At 40.0% G+C, this 16,743-nt stretch overlaps 1 protein-coding gene across 1 annotated transcript; it reads right to left on the bottom strand.

The window, feature by feature from the left end:
- Nucleotides 1-1,399: 1,399 nt before the first annotated feature.
- tdrd7a (tudor domain containing 7 a) lies at nucleotides 1,400-15,512 on the bottom strand. The gene is made up of 22 exons (XM_030131754.1): nucleotides 15,318-15,512; nucleotides 15,009-15,136; nucleotides 13,439-13,452; nucleotides 12,796-12,910; nucleotides 12,464-12,547; nucleotides 11,874-11,911; nucleotides 11,689-11,729; nucleotides 11,345-11,515; nucleotides 10,495-10,860; nucleotides 9,945-10,141; nucleotides 9,588-9,780; nucleotides 9,150-9,261; nucleotides 8,030-8,241; nucleotides 7,685-7,819; nucleotides 7,442-7,525; nucleotides 6,819-6,953; nucleotides 6,013-6,123; nucleotides 5,583-5,745; nucleotides 5,312-5,448; nucleotides 2,761-2,954; nucleotides 1,867-2,027; nucleotides 1,400-1,632 (listed from the first exon to the last, which is right to left on the bottom strand). Exons 1-22 carry the CDS (start codon nucleotides 15,510-15,512, stop codon nucleotides 1,400-1,402), a joined length of 3,219 nt encoding a protein of 1,072 aa, XP_029987614.1.
- Between the last annotated feature and the right edge of the window lie 1,231 nt (nucleotides 15,513-16,743).

Consider the following 16,743-nt stretch of genomic DNA (forward strand, 5'->3'; position numbering starts at 1 on the left):
TTATTCAGTTCTGACAGTATTTTCCACATATTATGCACTGATATGTTCACAAGACCATCCACAAGCCTTTTGTAAAAGAATTTTTTGAGATAGGATCTATGGTTATGGATTACTGGCAGTTTGTTTGAGTGGTGGTTTGTCACTGAATTGAACAGAGACACATGTCTGTTACAAACTCAGACACAGCTGACAGCTGATTGGCTGAAAATTTCTCACTCTAACTTTGAATGAACAGGCTTGGGTTTTATGTGACATTTTGCTTGATTACGTTCTGTTCTAGGAGCAGGATTTCAGCGGGGTTATTGTGTCTTATGGTTAGTTGTGCGTAGGATGATGATGATTGGCCTTTTTATGTTATTTTTATTTTCAGTATTTACACCATGAGTGAGTTATAGCCCATACAATGCCTTAACTGTTGTTTTCAGCTATGAGTAAAAAAATGCTACTTAAATGATAGAACTTGCTATAGGAGTAAAACATATTTATACTGTAGTCTTGTAAGTAAACATGGCACATTGAAATGTCGTGGCATAAATATAAATGGCAAAAATTTTAAATGGGGAACACTTTGACTACATCCCAGGACTGTCAAAAGACTAACTGTACATACAAAATCACAAAACTAATAGGGTTATTCAAAGTAAAGCCTCATTGTAAGGTGATAGTTTCAGCAAGGGGGGTGTTCTGGAGGGATGAAAGGACAACGGACATGAAAGGGTGGAGGCTGGAGTCGGGACAGACAGACTTGAGTGGAGCTGAGGTATCAACGGTGATGGGAGGCGGAACATACGGTGCAAGGTCCACCCAATGCTGCTCGCAGCTTTAATTTCTCATTATTTTCCCACTTCAGAAGATGTTTAAAGGTTAAAGCATGACAGTCATCAACTTCCAGTTTCCAGCTCCTTTCGCTACATGTTTTAATGGATCAAACTCCTGCAAACAGTTTGTCTTGTAAAACACTAGAAATGATTTTTAACAGAGGATCATATTAAAGGGTGCTCCAAAAGTTGAAGCTTCAGTTACTGTGCAGATTATCACTAAGGCTGGATTCATGTAAAAACATATGTACACAAACACAAGTGCAAAATGAGTCACAACACTGCATGCATAAGACACAGAAACCAAAGAATGAACACAAACATGCAACAAGGGGAACAAAGTGATGGATTCAGATGTAAATGTTTGCATTTTGTTTAAGTGACAGGGTTCAACTATATCAACAGTACCAGATCAGTGTTGGATTTAGAAACAAACTGTAACAAAATATCTTCACACTCAGACCAAAAAAATATGTCTTGGGTTTTAAGTTGACTAGCAAGCCTCCAGTTTCAGAAAATGAAAACTGCCAAAGGAACTGTTGGTTCAAACTACATTTTCAGTCTGCTTGCTGCTTTCCCTCCTAGGCAGCTGAAAAAGATTCGCCACCTAGATCCTCCATGATGGTGTGAATCCAAACATCCCTGTCCTCCATTGAGGTGTCCACCAGGTAAACTGTCAATTTGCACTTCCAAAATTCTCCTTTGACCTCTGACCCCTCGTGCACATGGTCCACCTGAGCCACCAGCGCTCGCTTCTCCACGTGGTTCCTGAACACTTTGGAAGCGTCTTCTGACCACTGGTGCTGGGGCAAACCTGAAGAGAAAATGACAGCATCGACTGGCACGTCATCCACTTCATCAAGTGTCAGTATAGCAGCAGCGTGTGGCAGTTTATCTTATATTATTCAGTAAGGTACCACAAACTGAGGATATAAATTTGATCTTAAACTAATTTAGTTTAATATGAGGAAAGAAAAGTTCGAGATAAAATTACTTCGGTTCAAATGAAGCAGTAAAGAAGGTGAAAGACAATTATGAATTAACTCACCTGCCAGCTGTGCAGCAATGGCCTGGAACGGGAAGTATCTGAATTCCTGTATTAAGGGTCGGAAGGCTGCACTGTGGACCACCTCATGTTTGCCATGGTCCAATTCATAGACAGAAACCAAGCCACTGGAAAGAATCCCTTTCACCACCACACGGTACCAACTACACAGAGGTAGGCATCAGTTAGGACTACAGCACTGTGGGACAAACACTACGTTCAGACTGCAGGCAAATGTGGCCCACATCGGACTTTTTTACCCATATGTGACCTGTATCTGATCTGTTAAAGACAGTTTGAACAGCACAAGGCCACTTCTATATGTGGTCCTAAATTTGATACGTATCTGATATTTTGCAATGTGACTTCAGTCTGAACAGGCAGGTCGCATTTTTCCAACCTATACGTCATTGAAATGCGACAAATGTCACAATCCTGGTCCCAGGAGTGTCACTTCTGTAAACACAGTGCATGCCTGCGTGGTCACGTAATACGTCAGGACCTCTTTTGCGCATGCCAGTCACTTCAGGGTGGCATTCAGTTCATACTCAAAACAGATGGAAGTCACATTTAATGTGTAATATGAATGAGCACACAAAAAATCAGATTTCAGCAAAAAAATCCTAATTGTGCATTAAGAACTGCTGTCTGAACATAGCCTAAGAGCAAAAGGCGCTACAGCAACTTATAATGAGAAATACTAAAGAATAAACAGGGTTTTTGAGAATTAGTACAGTATGATGAAATGTAATATCCTGATACTAATATTTTTCATTTAGAAATAACTATTTTCAATAAGCGATATCTGTTAAATCTCTGTTACATCATGTAAACCTGTATGTCAGTGATGTTCCCAGTTTGCATCAAGTGCATCTCTACACAGTTTTGAGTGCTTACTTTTTGTCTATTTTAGCAGCGTAGACCTCTCCTTTCTTGATCTCTGCTGGTATTGCCATGGTTGAAGCCTGGTTGTAGTAGAGAACCATCTCCCCCATGAGCACCACCAGCTTGTGAAAGCCCTGCCAAGGCTGCAGGACAAAGTAACCTGGGTGGTAGGCCACCGGCACGAAGACATCCACACACTGACCCGGCTGAAGGAGAAGAGGGATTCAATATACAGTACAACAAACAAACAGAGTATTTAGTTTCTACATGTCGTCTACTACTACTACCACCATTACTACTTCAACTACTACTACTGCTACTACTGCTGCTGCTACTACCACTATCACTGCTACTACTACTACTACCACCATTACTACTGCAACTACTACTACTACTACTATTGTTGTTCCTGCCACCAGTATTACTACTGCTACTACTACTACCACCATCACTACTCTCTTATTGAGAACTTGCAGCTGACGTCACTGGTCATGTGATTGTTGTTTACACCGCCATATTGGTAGGCAAGCTATCTGGATCCAGAAAGTCAGAACTGTTGCTTTATATCGTGTTTTTCTTTGGACTCGTGCTTGCAAGTTTTGTTATTTGCAGGTATGTCTGCTTGTGATAAAGGCACCATAGATGAGTTTCAATGTTTATTAACAACAGTGATGCGCGGGCAACTCGGAGGCAAAAACACGAGCACCAGCTACTAGCCGGCTCACATCAGCCGCGTACACCTCCAGGCTCTCCCCCGGAACTCATGAACGAGCCGATATGTTAGCTCTAAAACGGTCCATTAACTGTCTCTGTCCAAAAGCCAATCCCATCTTCTCTTTCACGGCCGTGTAATTTGACTGCATCGGGAAGGCTGTCCCATAGTAGAAAAGCAGACTTGCACAGACGGGTGGGGAGTATTGTCACCAGCTCCAGCTGAACTCACTGGTGTCGCCCGCCGTAGTTCCAACTGCTACTTCCAGCTGCTTCACCCAGCTGAGGAAACTCTGGCTGCCATCGCCGGCAAAGGGAGCAGGTAGATCCACAATCACTCTCTCTCTATAGGTTGATAGGCCAGGGGAAGCCCTCCTGGTAGGTTTAAAGGGGCCTTCATCACTGTACCACATGATGACAATTCTTTTTTTCCACACCGCTAAACGCAAAAGGCACGCAGGCCAACTATTACTGAAAAGCTATGCTAACCGCGGTAATAACTATAAACAGCAGTCGGCAGAACAGAACCACTGCTGCCACCAATGGAACCGAGGGGTCTTTTTGCCTAATTTATAATTGGTGAAAGCTAAGTAATAAACGGCACACACGAGTTTAGCAGGTCCATCGTTTAACACGTTGTACGATCCAAGGAAAGCTTGCCTACCAATATGGCGTCGTAAACAGCAAACCACGTGACCATGTGACGTATGTTCAAAACCTCAATACAGCGGATCTTAGACGAAATTTTCACAACTTCTAGCCTGCATCCACTGAACCCCCTTCACCGCTCTGTGGGCCCCCCACAAATGCTGGGCCCCATGAATTTGTCATGTTTACCCCCCCCCTTTATCAACACCCCAGACTACTACTACTGTTACTACTACTACTACTACTAACTGCCCCCTTTATGGGTGGCCACAGCAAATCCTCTGCTTCCATCTGACCCCGTTCTCCTGCATCTTCTACCTGCATGTCCTCTTTACCACATCCATAAATGTCCTCTTTGGTCTTCCTCCTGCCTGGTAGCTCCATCTTCATCATCCTTCTATCAATATATTCCCTTAATCTGGCCTCTCTTAATTTGTCCCCAAAATGTCCAACCTGAGCTGTCCCTCTGATGTGCTCGTTCCTAATCCCGTCCGTCCTCGTTACTCCCAAAGAACATCTCAACCTCTTCAGCTCTACCTCCAGTCTTTTTATCGGTGCAGCCATTTACAAACCGTACATCGCCGGTGTCACTGCCATCCTGTACACCTTTCCTTTAATTTGGTAAGTAACACTCCTCAAAAATTCATGTCAAGTTTTAACACTGGCTTGAGGATATAAAGAAGAGGTAGGCTGGTAATCTCTTCAACACCAAAAATGCAAAATATCCAACTCTGTATCTATAAACAGTATTTAACAATAATAAATATGAGGCTGCACACACACAAGCACATCTTTTAACATTTAAAAGTAGGGGCAATTTGTTCCAACATAAACATGAAATAATCCTCTACCTTGAAGTTTCTGTAGGATGTGATAACTGTTGTAGACACAAACCTACATTTTGAAGTTAAAGGTGAAGACGTTTGTCCCTTTTCAAGGTATTTCAGACTCTGATTTCTCTGAATTGTACTGACTATGTGTGGATGACACAGAAAGTTATCAGTCATGTTAATCCATTTGTTTGCAGTGTTTTTAGTATAATTTGTACAACTCTGTATATGGAAACATGCATAATATGTTTATGCTTTTATCTCATTTTTGCAACATTCCAACAATGTCAAATTGATAATAATTTAGTGGAAACATGGCTACACATAAAGAGCTTTAGATGAACCTGTACTAATATCTGTGTCTCCATATGTACCTGTGGGAGTTCCAGTGAAGGAGGCATCTGAAGTGGCTGTGATGACTCCTCTGTTCCTTGATCAGCCTGAGGCATGGACTTGATGACAGGGTTAAAGCCCGGACTGCTCAGAGTCAACTCTTCTATATTTCTGAGACCTACATACATGGGAAAACATGAAAACACAACAGACCAGTGCTGAAGAATATTAACAAAAATTTTCTGTCTCTATATTTTTTTAAAAATCTGGCAGCTTCAGAGAATATCACTGTATTTTATTTTATTCTGTTACCTATATCCACGCTGGTGACTGTGTTGTTCTTTGTGAGCTTTTGCCAATGGTCTGATTGGGCCAGCTGATGGTTGAGGCAGTCTTCCAGCTCTTGACTGTCAATACCAGTGAACAGGTAAATATAGACAAGCCTGTTCCCTTTGTGCTCGTCTACTTTCATAACCTGAAAAGAAGAAGGGAGGGAGTTAGGTCACTGGGGCCATTTCATTTTGTACAAGGAAGATAATTAATAACCGAAACCATTAAAGCTAGATCCTGTAAACGGAGCAGTCCTTCGGCATGCTATTAATTGTTATATTTATCCGGACAGTGTGTACATTTGAAATGAGTTACTCCTGCTATACTATGTACTTAAACTGTGCTTCTGGTAGCCTAACATAAACGTAACTGAAGTGTTGAACTTTATGTACCAGGCATTACAGTATGTTACCTTCATTTTAGAGGCTTTAGAGCCCAGGACAGCTTCCTTCACCCACTGAACAGTCTCAGGACTCCAGCCTTCCTTTGGAATGCTGAGGTCAGCCAGACGGCATTGAGTGGCCTACAGAGGGCAGCAGTAATACTTTTAACATCCTAAATCTTAAATCTGCAGGCTTTGTCAGAATTTATCTTGATATGTATAAGATTTAATTTACTTTGGGGAGCTAACATGGGAATTTATGGTCAGTAACAAATGATAGGGTAAGGGGGCAGGAGTACACAAGCTGAACTTCATCGTGCTCCTTTTCAAATGTTTTTTTTTTTTCTTTTTTTATACATACATTTTTTCATGCTATCCAACCCCCCAAAAGCGTGGCAAAGAGTACTGTTTTTGTTTTAGTTCAGTAACACTTTAGCAGCAAAACAATTGGTTGAATATTTGTTTATAGATTGCCAGTGACCCAGAATAGATGTGATTATATTTTGAGAAAAGTAGGTCAAAGTTCAAATATTTTATGAATTTTTAAAATCTTTTTTTTCCATTTTCTTATAATGGGCAAAATTTGTTTATGCTGACATCAGTGCATGCATAGACATGATGACATCAGCTGGATCAATGCCAAAATAAGCTACAATACGTGCGAGGGGTGGGGTTTGTTGTGCCTGGCACCACTTGTTGTATTTGGTTTTAAAGGTTGATATTCGAAAATACAAACAAAACCTATTTTATATAATGGATCAGCTGCGTTCTTTACATTTTCATCTCATTTAAAATCTCTTTTGACTTTATCAGAGCCCGTACTGATTTGACCTGACCTGTGGTGGGATGATAGCGAAGACCTTGCGGAAAAGAGGAGGGATCTCTCTGAGTTCAGTGACCTCTAAAGTAGCGGGGACACCAAAGTCGATGAAGAGGACCTCTATCACTCGGTTGTCATGGATGTCTGTGATCTAAAAATAGTGAACAGGACTGGATTCCATTTACGTACATAGCCAGGTGTGTAGCTTTCCTGTTTATGACACATGAATTCAATTGGACACAGATGGATTCCGGTCATGTTATAGAATATTCTCAAGGACAACTCATAGATGTGGAATACATGGAACTCAACTGGTGGGTCTGAAAAATTATGCATTTTGGATTTTTTAAGTTTTAAATATTTCATGAAAAACTCAAAATTGACAAATTCAATCCATTTCAACCTAAGACTGAAGACATACAATTAAGAATCTAGATGAGGAAAATAAGTAAATAAATGAAATAACTGATATGACATAGTGTGATCTCACAAGAGAAAAAAATACAAGCTACAAATGTTACAAATATTTTACTGTTCTTATACTGTACTGAGGGCCTACTAAACCAGCACTATTAAAAACTTTAAAGGCTTTGGAAGAAAATGTATTTTGTGAATGGACCACTTATCCCTGTTACCTACCTCCACCCTTGACCATTTCCCTTTGTAGCGAGCGAGACAGAATTTGCCACTAAACGGTCTGGACACCAGGGACTCAGATGTCATCTAAGAGGAAAATAACAAGATAGCTGTTCAAAGCAAAATAACTATTTACATCAGAGACTTCAGTGTGGTAACAGTAACATGTTTGCAGTGTTTCAGAGGTGTGTAGTGTTCATCTCATCACTGTCGAACCTGTGACACTGCTGAACAAGGACAGTTTACCTTGGATATGAAGAAGGCCTCTATTTCTTCCAGTAACTTAGTGAGCCTTGAGGCCCCTCTCGATGGCACCTGGCAGTAGATGATGCCATCTGAACACACATTTGTGATGCACACGTCCTCATAGGTAACATTTACCTATGGTCAAAATTAAAACTAAGGTTAGATAAAATAGTGCAGAGGACTATACAATCATTTCTCATGGAGGGAAAGTTTTTTTCTGAAATTAAATACAACAGAAGCACTCACTAATAAACCTGAGCTATGATGACAAAAAGGCCTGACTATTTATTTGTCATGCATACAGTAAGAGAATTATGTTTTGTTGTCAGTATCACCATCACTAACAGTGAGAGGGCTGTTCATTCTCTCATCCTGCAGTGCTTTCAGGCAGATGGAATTGATGTTGAGGTCTTCATCTTGCGAAGTGTCATACAGCACAACAACAGGCATTTCATTCTGCTGACATGGATCTAATGTCTCCATCAGCAGGATCTTTCCAATTGCCAAGGTGTCCAACACTGATAACACCTGTGGATGGGAGCTAAATGCCTCAAGGCCTGGAAAAGGGAATGCAAATAGGAGGGATGGTGGAGAGAAGGATAGATGAGCAGAGGTATTAACTGATCAATGCTTAACAAGCACCTGAAAGTGTCAAGTGTCCTACAAGGCTTAGTTTGCATTCTTTAAAATGGGGCTGTTTGAGATATTTCTCTGTAGGGCAGTGTATTATCTTGCAGTACAAGGCAAGATGCTAACCAATGGCTAACACTAGAACGGATGCTGTCCTTTGCAGTGACTGGGAGTTTCGTATTCTAGGGACTACAGATGGAAATTAGCACTGCTGCTACAATCTGGGATATTTACAGCTGCAATTGTTGTAGGTGTTCATTAATATACACTGTCTCAAATAAATAAATGAATAAATAAATATTACAGCTGTAATCAGCTGCTACTACATGCTACTACGCTCCAATACTTCTAGGCTAATACCCCCAGGGTACTACAGACTAATCCCAATTGGTGCCCAACTTTAACACAATACAGCTTTATAAAGAGGTAGAAAAATCACAAAAAGAACATGTAATTACAATTCTTTATGACCATAAATATGCTAAAGAAAGAATATAAAAGCAGAGGGTAGGTCTGTGAAGGCAAACACATCACACACTGATAGAGGATAAAAAGTGATGAGCGAGAAGGATTATTATTATGATACTCTACATGCTGTTTTTGAAGAACATGTTACAGAGTTTGCCTGTATGTAAAAAATAAATTATTTCCCTCTCAAATGTAGTACGTAGTAATGGTGCCATGCTTGAGTGGATTGCAATAAAAAAAGAACAATGATCTGAAGATCTTGCAGCTAACAAATTAAAGAAAGTAACATCCAGTCACAGCAGATCTTCCCACAGCTGATCCATTCAAGCATCAACCCCTGGCAAAGTATTGGAGTGAACTTTGTTACCTGCCAGTTGAACATTAGTAGCCTGGAGGGGCAGGGAGATGAAGTCTTGGTGCAGCTCTAGCAGATTGGTCACACTGGTCTCCACAGAGAAGCCATAGTCTACATAATACACCTAGTAACACAGAAGACTATTTTATGGTGGCAATTTTTCACACAATGTAAACTACAATTTCTGATTAAAAGGCCAAAAATGTCCAGAATCTGCCATGTTGGGCCATCATGTTTCTTCAGTACCCTAGAGAGATCTTTTTGTTTTTCAGTGTGGGAGTTTGAATCCTCTGAACTAAAAAACCACAGGCACAAGGTAAAAACTAGCTCTAGAGAGGGCTCTGATTTTTGGGAGTATTCGGCTGATTGTAATCTGCACCTCGGCACACGATCCAAATAAACAGCCAAACACACATAAAGGTAATGACAAACATGCAGATTGTAGGTTACCTTGACCTTGCTGGGAGTCATAAACTCCATGACCTGACCTCTGGCCACTTCTTCTTCGTCCTCCCCTCTGACTGCTACCAACCGTCCAACCACAGGGTCAGACAAGGGAAGGTGGGTGGAGCTTTGGCTATAGAAGGTGCCCATGGCGTCTTCCATTGCTTCCTGCGCATTTGAATGGTTCTTGCCTACATACCTGAACAGAGGCCACAATTCATTCAGCTTCAAATCTCAGGCAGTTTGAAAAATAATTTTAAAAAATGGCATTATTTCCTATTGCGTACACCCATCCACCTACCAGCTAAGAGTGAAAAAGTTTTAATGTCACTCTAGTTAGCTAGCTGCATGAATGTAACCTACCTTACAGTAACAGCATTGCAGCTCTTGGCATCAGTAATCAACACAGAAGGATACTGCTCTGAGGGGAAAACCAGAGGTGGCGGAACAACAGGGCCTTCCACCTCGAGACCAGAGGGGAAAGGACAGCTTCTGCACTGCTGGTTTTCACAGCTGTCACTGTCCTCTCTGTCTGTTCTGTCTGACTTATACAGAATAGCCTGGCCATGGGAAAGAAAATCACATATACATTTATATCAGTACTAACGAGAGAGAGACAGAAAAAGACAGACAGACAGACAGACAGACACTTTATTGATCCTTTGCAGGTATTTGTTTGGTTACGACAGCTGTACAAAAAACACAGACACATCACAACAGACATCCCACATACAACCAACAATGGAATGTTAAAGTGTTTAAAACAGAATAAAAGATATATAACATGCACATTAAAAGTAACATAAAATTTTTTGTGAAATAAGTAGCAGTGTCCTTTTTGACAATGCAATTTAAAGCTGAGACTAAAAAGGTGAGGTAGTGAGGTGGTGAGGTGAGTGTTGTACCAACTTGCCTTCTTTTTGTCATGTGGTATGGGGTACTCCACAGTGCATATATCATGCAAGAGAGACAAGTCATTTAATATGTGTTCGGGGAATGGTATTTTGTACGTGTCCAAGAAGAGTTTGGGCAAAGCATGCGCCCATAGGCCATAACTAAGTTTGCATAGAAGGTCTTTTACTCCCTGACGAACATCATCTGACACAGAGACAGCAGAAGATTTAGAGGCAGCACAAGGGGAAATAGTGACTTTCAAATGAGGTAAAACATCAGGGCCTGGTTGTAGAGAAGATGCTGCTGGGGAAGGTGCTTTGAGGGCTGAAGGTAGAGGGGGATAGATCAGGCGATCGGATTGGTTGGTGATGTGAAGTTGTTCCACCTGTGAGACAAATTAAAAGAAACCTAAATATTTTAACATTCTGCATTAATCTCAATTTTTATGTATACTTCTGGATAAGGGCTGTGCGATACACATATACAACATATAATACTAATTTGGTACCCAACACTAATTTTATTTTGAAGTGTTCTGTAAGGTTTAGTTTCAATGTCAGAAATGGAAATTTTTCCAAAAATACTAGGATGAGTGTTTTTTTGCAGTGATACATCCATATGCCATGAGGTGTTATACAACCTTTAGGCTATGTTTTAGGGTGCATTCCAGGGGAATGCACAGTAATTTGGAAGGTCAAAATAGAGACTGTTACAAATAAAGTCATGCATTATCAAGAATCTGGAGACACCGCTGACAACTCCAAATATTGCAATATCATGACCAAGTCATGTTACAAAGAAAAAAAACCCTAAAACACAAAAAAGCCCAAAGACATTTGTTGCACAAAAGGTTAAAGTTACTGACTCACCGAACAGATGTGTGTCCACTTCTCCAGATCTATAAGTGCCTGAGGGTGGAGCTGTTGACCAAACATTTTGCTGAACACCATTGGAAGTTTGGACATCCACAGTCCACTGCTGTGCTTTTCAAGGACTTCAATTAATCTGCTCTGTACCAGATCCAAGTCATACGAAGCCGACTACAGGGGGAGATATGGCATTATGGATCAATTCTGACTATGCCCATATTTCCACTAGAAAAAATACATAAAATACCCAAACATCACAACAAAGTGCTAGCCTATGTAGAAGTACAGGTGAAATCTGGAAATCTGTTACAGTTACAGTATTCAAAGAGAAGGCTCTTTAGTACCAGAGAGTGGCTGAATCCAGGGGCTTGTTGAGAAGAATTTTCTGGAAAAAAAACAGATTGTGAAATTTTAAATAAAGTTAAACAGGAGCAGATAAAGTTAAATTTAATATGAGTTGGATTAACTGTAGTCTCCACAGCCTATGGCGTGCTGCCTACACATCAGGTGAGTTAATCTTCAACATTACCTGGACACCTCTCATCTCTCGTTGAGCCTTTACATTTCCTGTGAACAAAAGAGCAGTAGTTCAGTTTATGTGATTTAATTTTTTTCACAGTTCAAGAGGCCAAATTCAAACGTTGGTTTTACCCAGTTTATTCACATCATATCTTGGTCTAAAAAATAATGAACACCCAAATAACACCACACTGAAATTATGTGTCTAGCATTAATTTTTTACCCCAATGTAGATAAATTTTTAACAGCTCATTCTTCCTGCTTCCTTTAAAAATATTTTCTTCAAAACTAGGAACTTTTGAAATTTAAATAAAAAGTCAATGAAGAGAAATTATATTAACACAAAACGAACAAAAGAACTGTTTGATCAGGTAAAATGATTTGAGTCAAACTTTTTTTATGGTAAAGTTAGGTTTTAATTATAACCAGAGAGTACTATTGCCATAGTTATACAGTATATACGCTATTTTTTAGAAAAAGTACCCAGAGCATTTTTTAAGGCTCAAAGTATAAAATAAAGAATAAATGCTGGATATGATTTAAAAGATTTTTGTTTTTAAATCTGTACGGGGTTTGTCCAAATGTGGACAGTGTGCTCACCTGTCTGGCTGTTTTACTGCTAGTTGAGAAGGTGGTGATCTGTGCTCCACAGGAGTGATGGACCTCAACTTTTGGTCAAACTGCCTGAAGAAAACACAGGCAAAACTATACTGATTACAAAAAAGAAAGATACAGAATTTCTTACACTGAAAATCTGTCACTGTCTAATCAGTACAGTTAAATTCTCATGTTAAATAAAACATAATCTTCACTTACATACAATTGTGTATTAGTAATGGCTTATTCCCCCTGGTGCCATTTTCAAGTAGTAAGTGCAAATAATGTTTGTCAGTTCTAGATCCAAAGCATAATGCAGACTAAACTATCCAAACCTGTAGTCTCCTGAAGTGCTGAAGCCCCTGTAGCCCCCATGGGACCGAGAACGGTTGGATAACCAGTTTGAAACCCCACTCACTGATGGCTGACGAAGAGGAGTCCTTCTTATCGCTAAAAGAGGGATAAAAGTTCAGGTTAGAAATGGTAGTGTGACACTGGTTTCAAAGAGGGCTGTAGAACTGTCAACAAGGATGTTGGTACTGTGGTACATTTTGTCCAGTTCAGATTAAAGATTATCAATGAGATAAAAACCATTTTAGAACACTGCAGGATTACAGTGGTGTGGACTGGCCCAGTTTGACTCAACTCATAAAAACCTCAAGTGACTGCTTTTACAATGTAGTGTCACATAGTTTATAATTATCTCTACATATATATGTTGTAACTCACCCATAGAGTACAATGTTACAATTATTTGTTCTTATGGTGAAATATTCAAATGATAGTTAGGTGTTTCACATAAATGATATAGAGAGACTACCGTGGTGTGCAATAATCTATTTTATACCACCATGTTCTTAAAATATATCAGGACTGATAACTTCAAGGAGCAAAGAGCTGCTGATGTAAATTAATTTTGGGACAAATGTGACGCACACTGTTAATATTACAATGCGCTGCAATGAAAGCAAAACAAACCAATAAGGACACATCTGCAGGCACACATACGCACAAAACATAAAGTGGCTTCTCAATGGCTAGCAAACAAACCCAGTAAAGGATATCATTGATAACATTTGTCTTTTGTAAACTATAAATATCATTTCCACAGATGAATCAGACATCAGATAATCAGCAGTTGAGATATGAAGCCAGGGTTCTGTGAGCGTGTTTATTACAAGAGCAGAATCTGGTCTGTGCTGACATTCTACTAAGATTCTCTGTGTCAACTGCCAGACCAAACATCAGTGTTTAGGGGGTGAAAAATAACTTCAGGACTGATAACTTCCAGGAGCAAACAGTCGACATTGACAGAACACAATACATCTGTGAGAGGAAGCAGACCTACAAAATGGCACACGTAGACCAAAGTGAAAGTTAATTATAATGGTTACAGGGACCTGTACTTTCCAAAAAGCTGTAGCATTGTGAACTTTTGGGCTGAAATGGTCTTATTAAAACATAGTGCTGCTTACATCCCTGCTTCCAACCCCTGTCTCAGATGACGTAACTTAGGGTACGTTTACACGGCAACACTCCGCAAAGATTTCTCCTTTGCGTTATAAAATCATTCCGTGTTAAGACGAAGCCGCTATGATAACGATCTGCGTTAACATGAGTCCGCGAGGACGGCTGAATACGCTGTACTGGCCATGCCAGACCAGTAGCTGGTGATGTAGAGCTGTAGTGAAACAGTTGTGGTAAACCACGTGCCTGCGCACAAACGATTTCCGGTTTAGACAGCCTTTAAATGAGGAGAAGAAGAAGAAAAAGAGGCGGACAACACTATTTACAAACAACAATGGCGAGTGGTCGTACAAAGACGCAGGACTTCTTTGTCTGGACAGACGAGCTGAGCACAGTTAGCAGCACGTATGTTGTTCTGAAACCGGCAATTGTTGTTGTGGTTGTTTCTTTTTCTGCAGCTTTATTGTGTCATAGAGGCTGGCAAACCAGCTTGGAGGCGCATTACCGCCACCAACTGGCCTGGAGTGGGTTAACTGGCGGTTCTTGGCTGCGTGCGCATGCGGTGGCGTCATATTTTACCCCAGAACGCTCCGATTCGCGTTAACACGGAGCTGAAATGCGGAGCGTATCGATAACATTCCACCCTGGACCCTGGTATCAAAAGTTTCCGGATTCAGGCACTCTAGGCACCGATTCCATGTTAACAGAAGGCTAATCCGCGATGAAATCTTCCCGGAGCCGACTGAATCCGACGCCGTGTAAACAGCCCCTTAAAACAGAAGGGAGGACAAAATGGGAAACTGGCTATCATTATTAATTATATTGCAATTAGGATTTGCATTTTATCAGTGAGTCCTAGGTGACACTGTTGTAAGATCTATGATTCAGGAGCTTTACATTTATTTTAAGTTATATATATATTAAGTTACTGTGTATCTAAAGCAACCTACGTCTCCTACCATTGTGCATGTAAGTGTTATTAAATCAAATCAAATTTATTTACCGGTATATAGCTTCACATCATAACAAAAGTTATCTCATGACACTTTACATTTAGGGCTGGTCTAAACCAGAGTCTTACGTAGAAGGTTTGAATCTCATCATACCATTGACAGCTTGAAACTGACGAGATTTCTTGGAGCTCTTCTGTCTGGCCACCAATTCAGCGATGTGGGCTGTAGCTTTACACACTACAGCAAAGCATCGCAACTATTAAACAAATCATCATCATTAGAATCATTGGAGAATTCATTATACACAAAAAAGATGCCCAGCTGACATGTTACAGTAGTAAATGAAAGGTGATTATATTGAAAGGTTAAACCAAGTGAGACAACATGCATTAAAGTTAAATGTCAGAATGTGGTCAATAACTTAAACCTGCCCTCACCTCACCCATGCGATGCTCCAAGTGCACCACAGAGGGGATACTCTGGAGGTACTCTTCCAGCGTTGAGAAGCCCAGTTTTTTAAATGGGATACTTTCTCCACATAGTGATCTGTAATCTGACTGTAGGCTCCTGATAGATACACCATTTTTACTGGACTGGAGTACTGCCCGCAACATTTTCTCACAATCTGCCATCCTAAAGAAATACTCAAAGTGAAACAATTATATATATCCAACTGAATGAAGTTTTAACAACCACAGTGGTGGGTGCAGTTATATGACTCTTGAAAACTTTGTGACCTACTTTACTGTATTTAATTTTAGCAAGACCAATAGTCTACTTTTCTTCTCCTATATTATTAAATCCCAAACATAATTTATGACCCACGTTTTCCTCCTCTTTATCAGGTTTTGCCACTGGTTAGTTGGACTGGGTATTTGCATTTCCAATTCTAAATTACAAACTCTATGCATTATTTTTTGTGTAGTTAATTTTAATAAGAAAATTTAACTGCCCTGTTGCACGTAATCAGTAATGATCACACAATCTGAAAAATCAAGTGTGAAATCAACGTTAAAAAAACAAGCTTCAAAGCACGTGAACTTTTAGCAGTAGAGTAAAAAAAAAAAAAATCAAGTTTAGCAATGTATAGTCGGGGAACTCGATGCGTTTACAGTGAAATTTACTAACATTTTGTTTTATTTACAAGGATCTTGATTAATTTGATATTTCAACCAAAATCAAATGACTACAAACTCCTTCAAGGGTTCGTCAGCGCCTCAACAGATCCGCTTGAGACGAAAACACACAAATGCTTTTTATGTAGACTGTATGTGACTATTTCGCAAAATTCATATTTGTCCGAAACCGCATGTCTGTCATTGATGCATCTGTTTTGTTACATAATTAGCATTGCCGCTATGAAACACTGAAAAGGCCATATACATCCATAACCTGATTTACGCACAGGGACAATGGGTTGTTCTACAACTAGCCACTGATAAACACGGCTAACTTTTAGCTAACTGTTAGCCCGTGATGGCGCCTTAGCCGCTACGAAGAAGTAACTTTCATATGGTTCATTTTGCTTTATATCTCGCTTTTTACAGTCAAGCGTGATCTGGACAGAGGAATTACAGAAGCTCAGATTCCATAATAGGTGAAACCTTTAGTAAAAAAAAAAAGGTCTTGACGAACCTACCTGCAGTTTCCAGCTATCGTTAGCTACGCAAATTGTGGAATGCGTGGACACGTCCGCACGAGGTTGAAGGTGAAAGGTCACGCTGTTCCAGAATTTTACCATGGATGAGTGTTTACCATTAACGATTTTATTTACGTCTATAATTTTACGCTCATGCATGAATTAAACCGTTATTGTTCTCTCTATGGGTTCAAAACAAAACAAAAAGGAAATGTCCTCTAGAA

This window comes from Sphaeramia orbicularis, chromosome 1 (genome assembly GCF_902148855.1).
Source record: "Sphaeramia orbicularis chromosome 1, fSphaOr1.1, whole genome shotgun sequence".
Classification (NCBI taxonomy): domain Eukaryota; kingdom Metazoa; phylum Chordata; class Actinopteri; order Kurtiformes; family Apogonidae; genus Sphaeramia; species Sphaeramia orbicularis.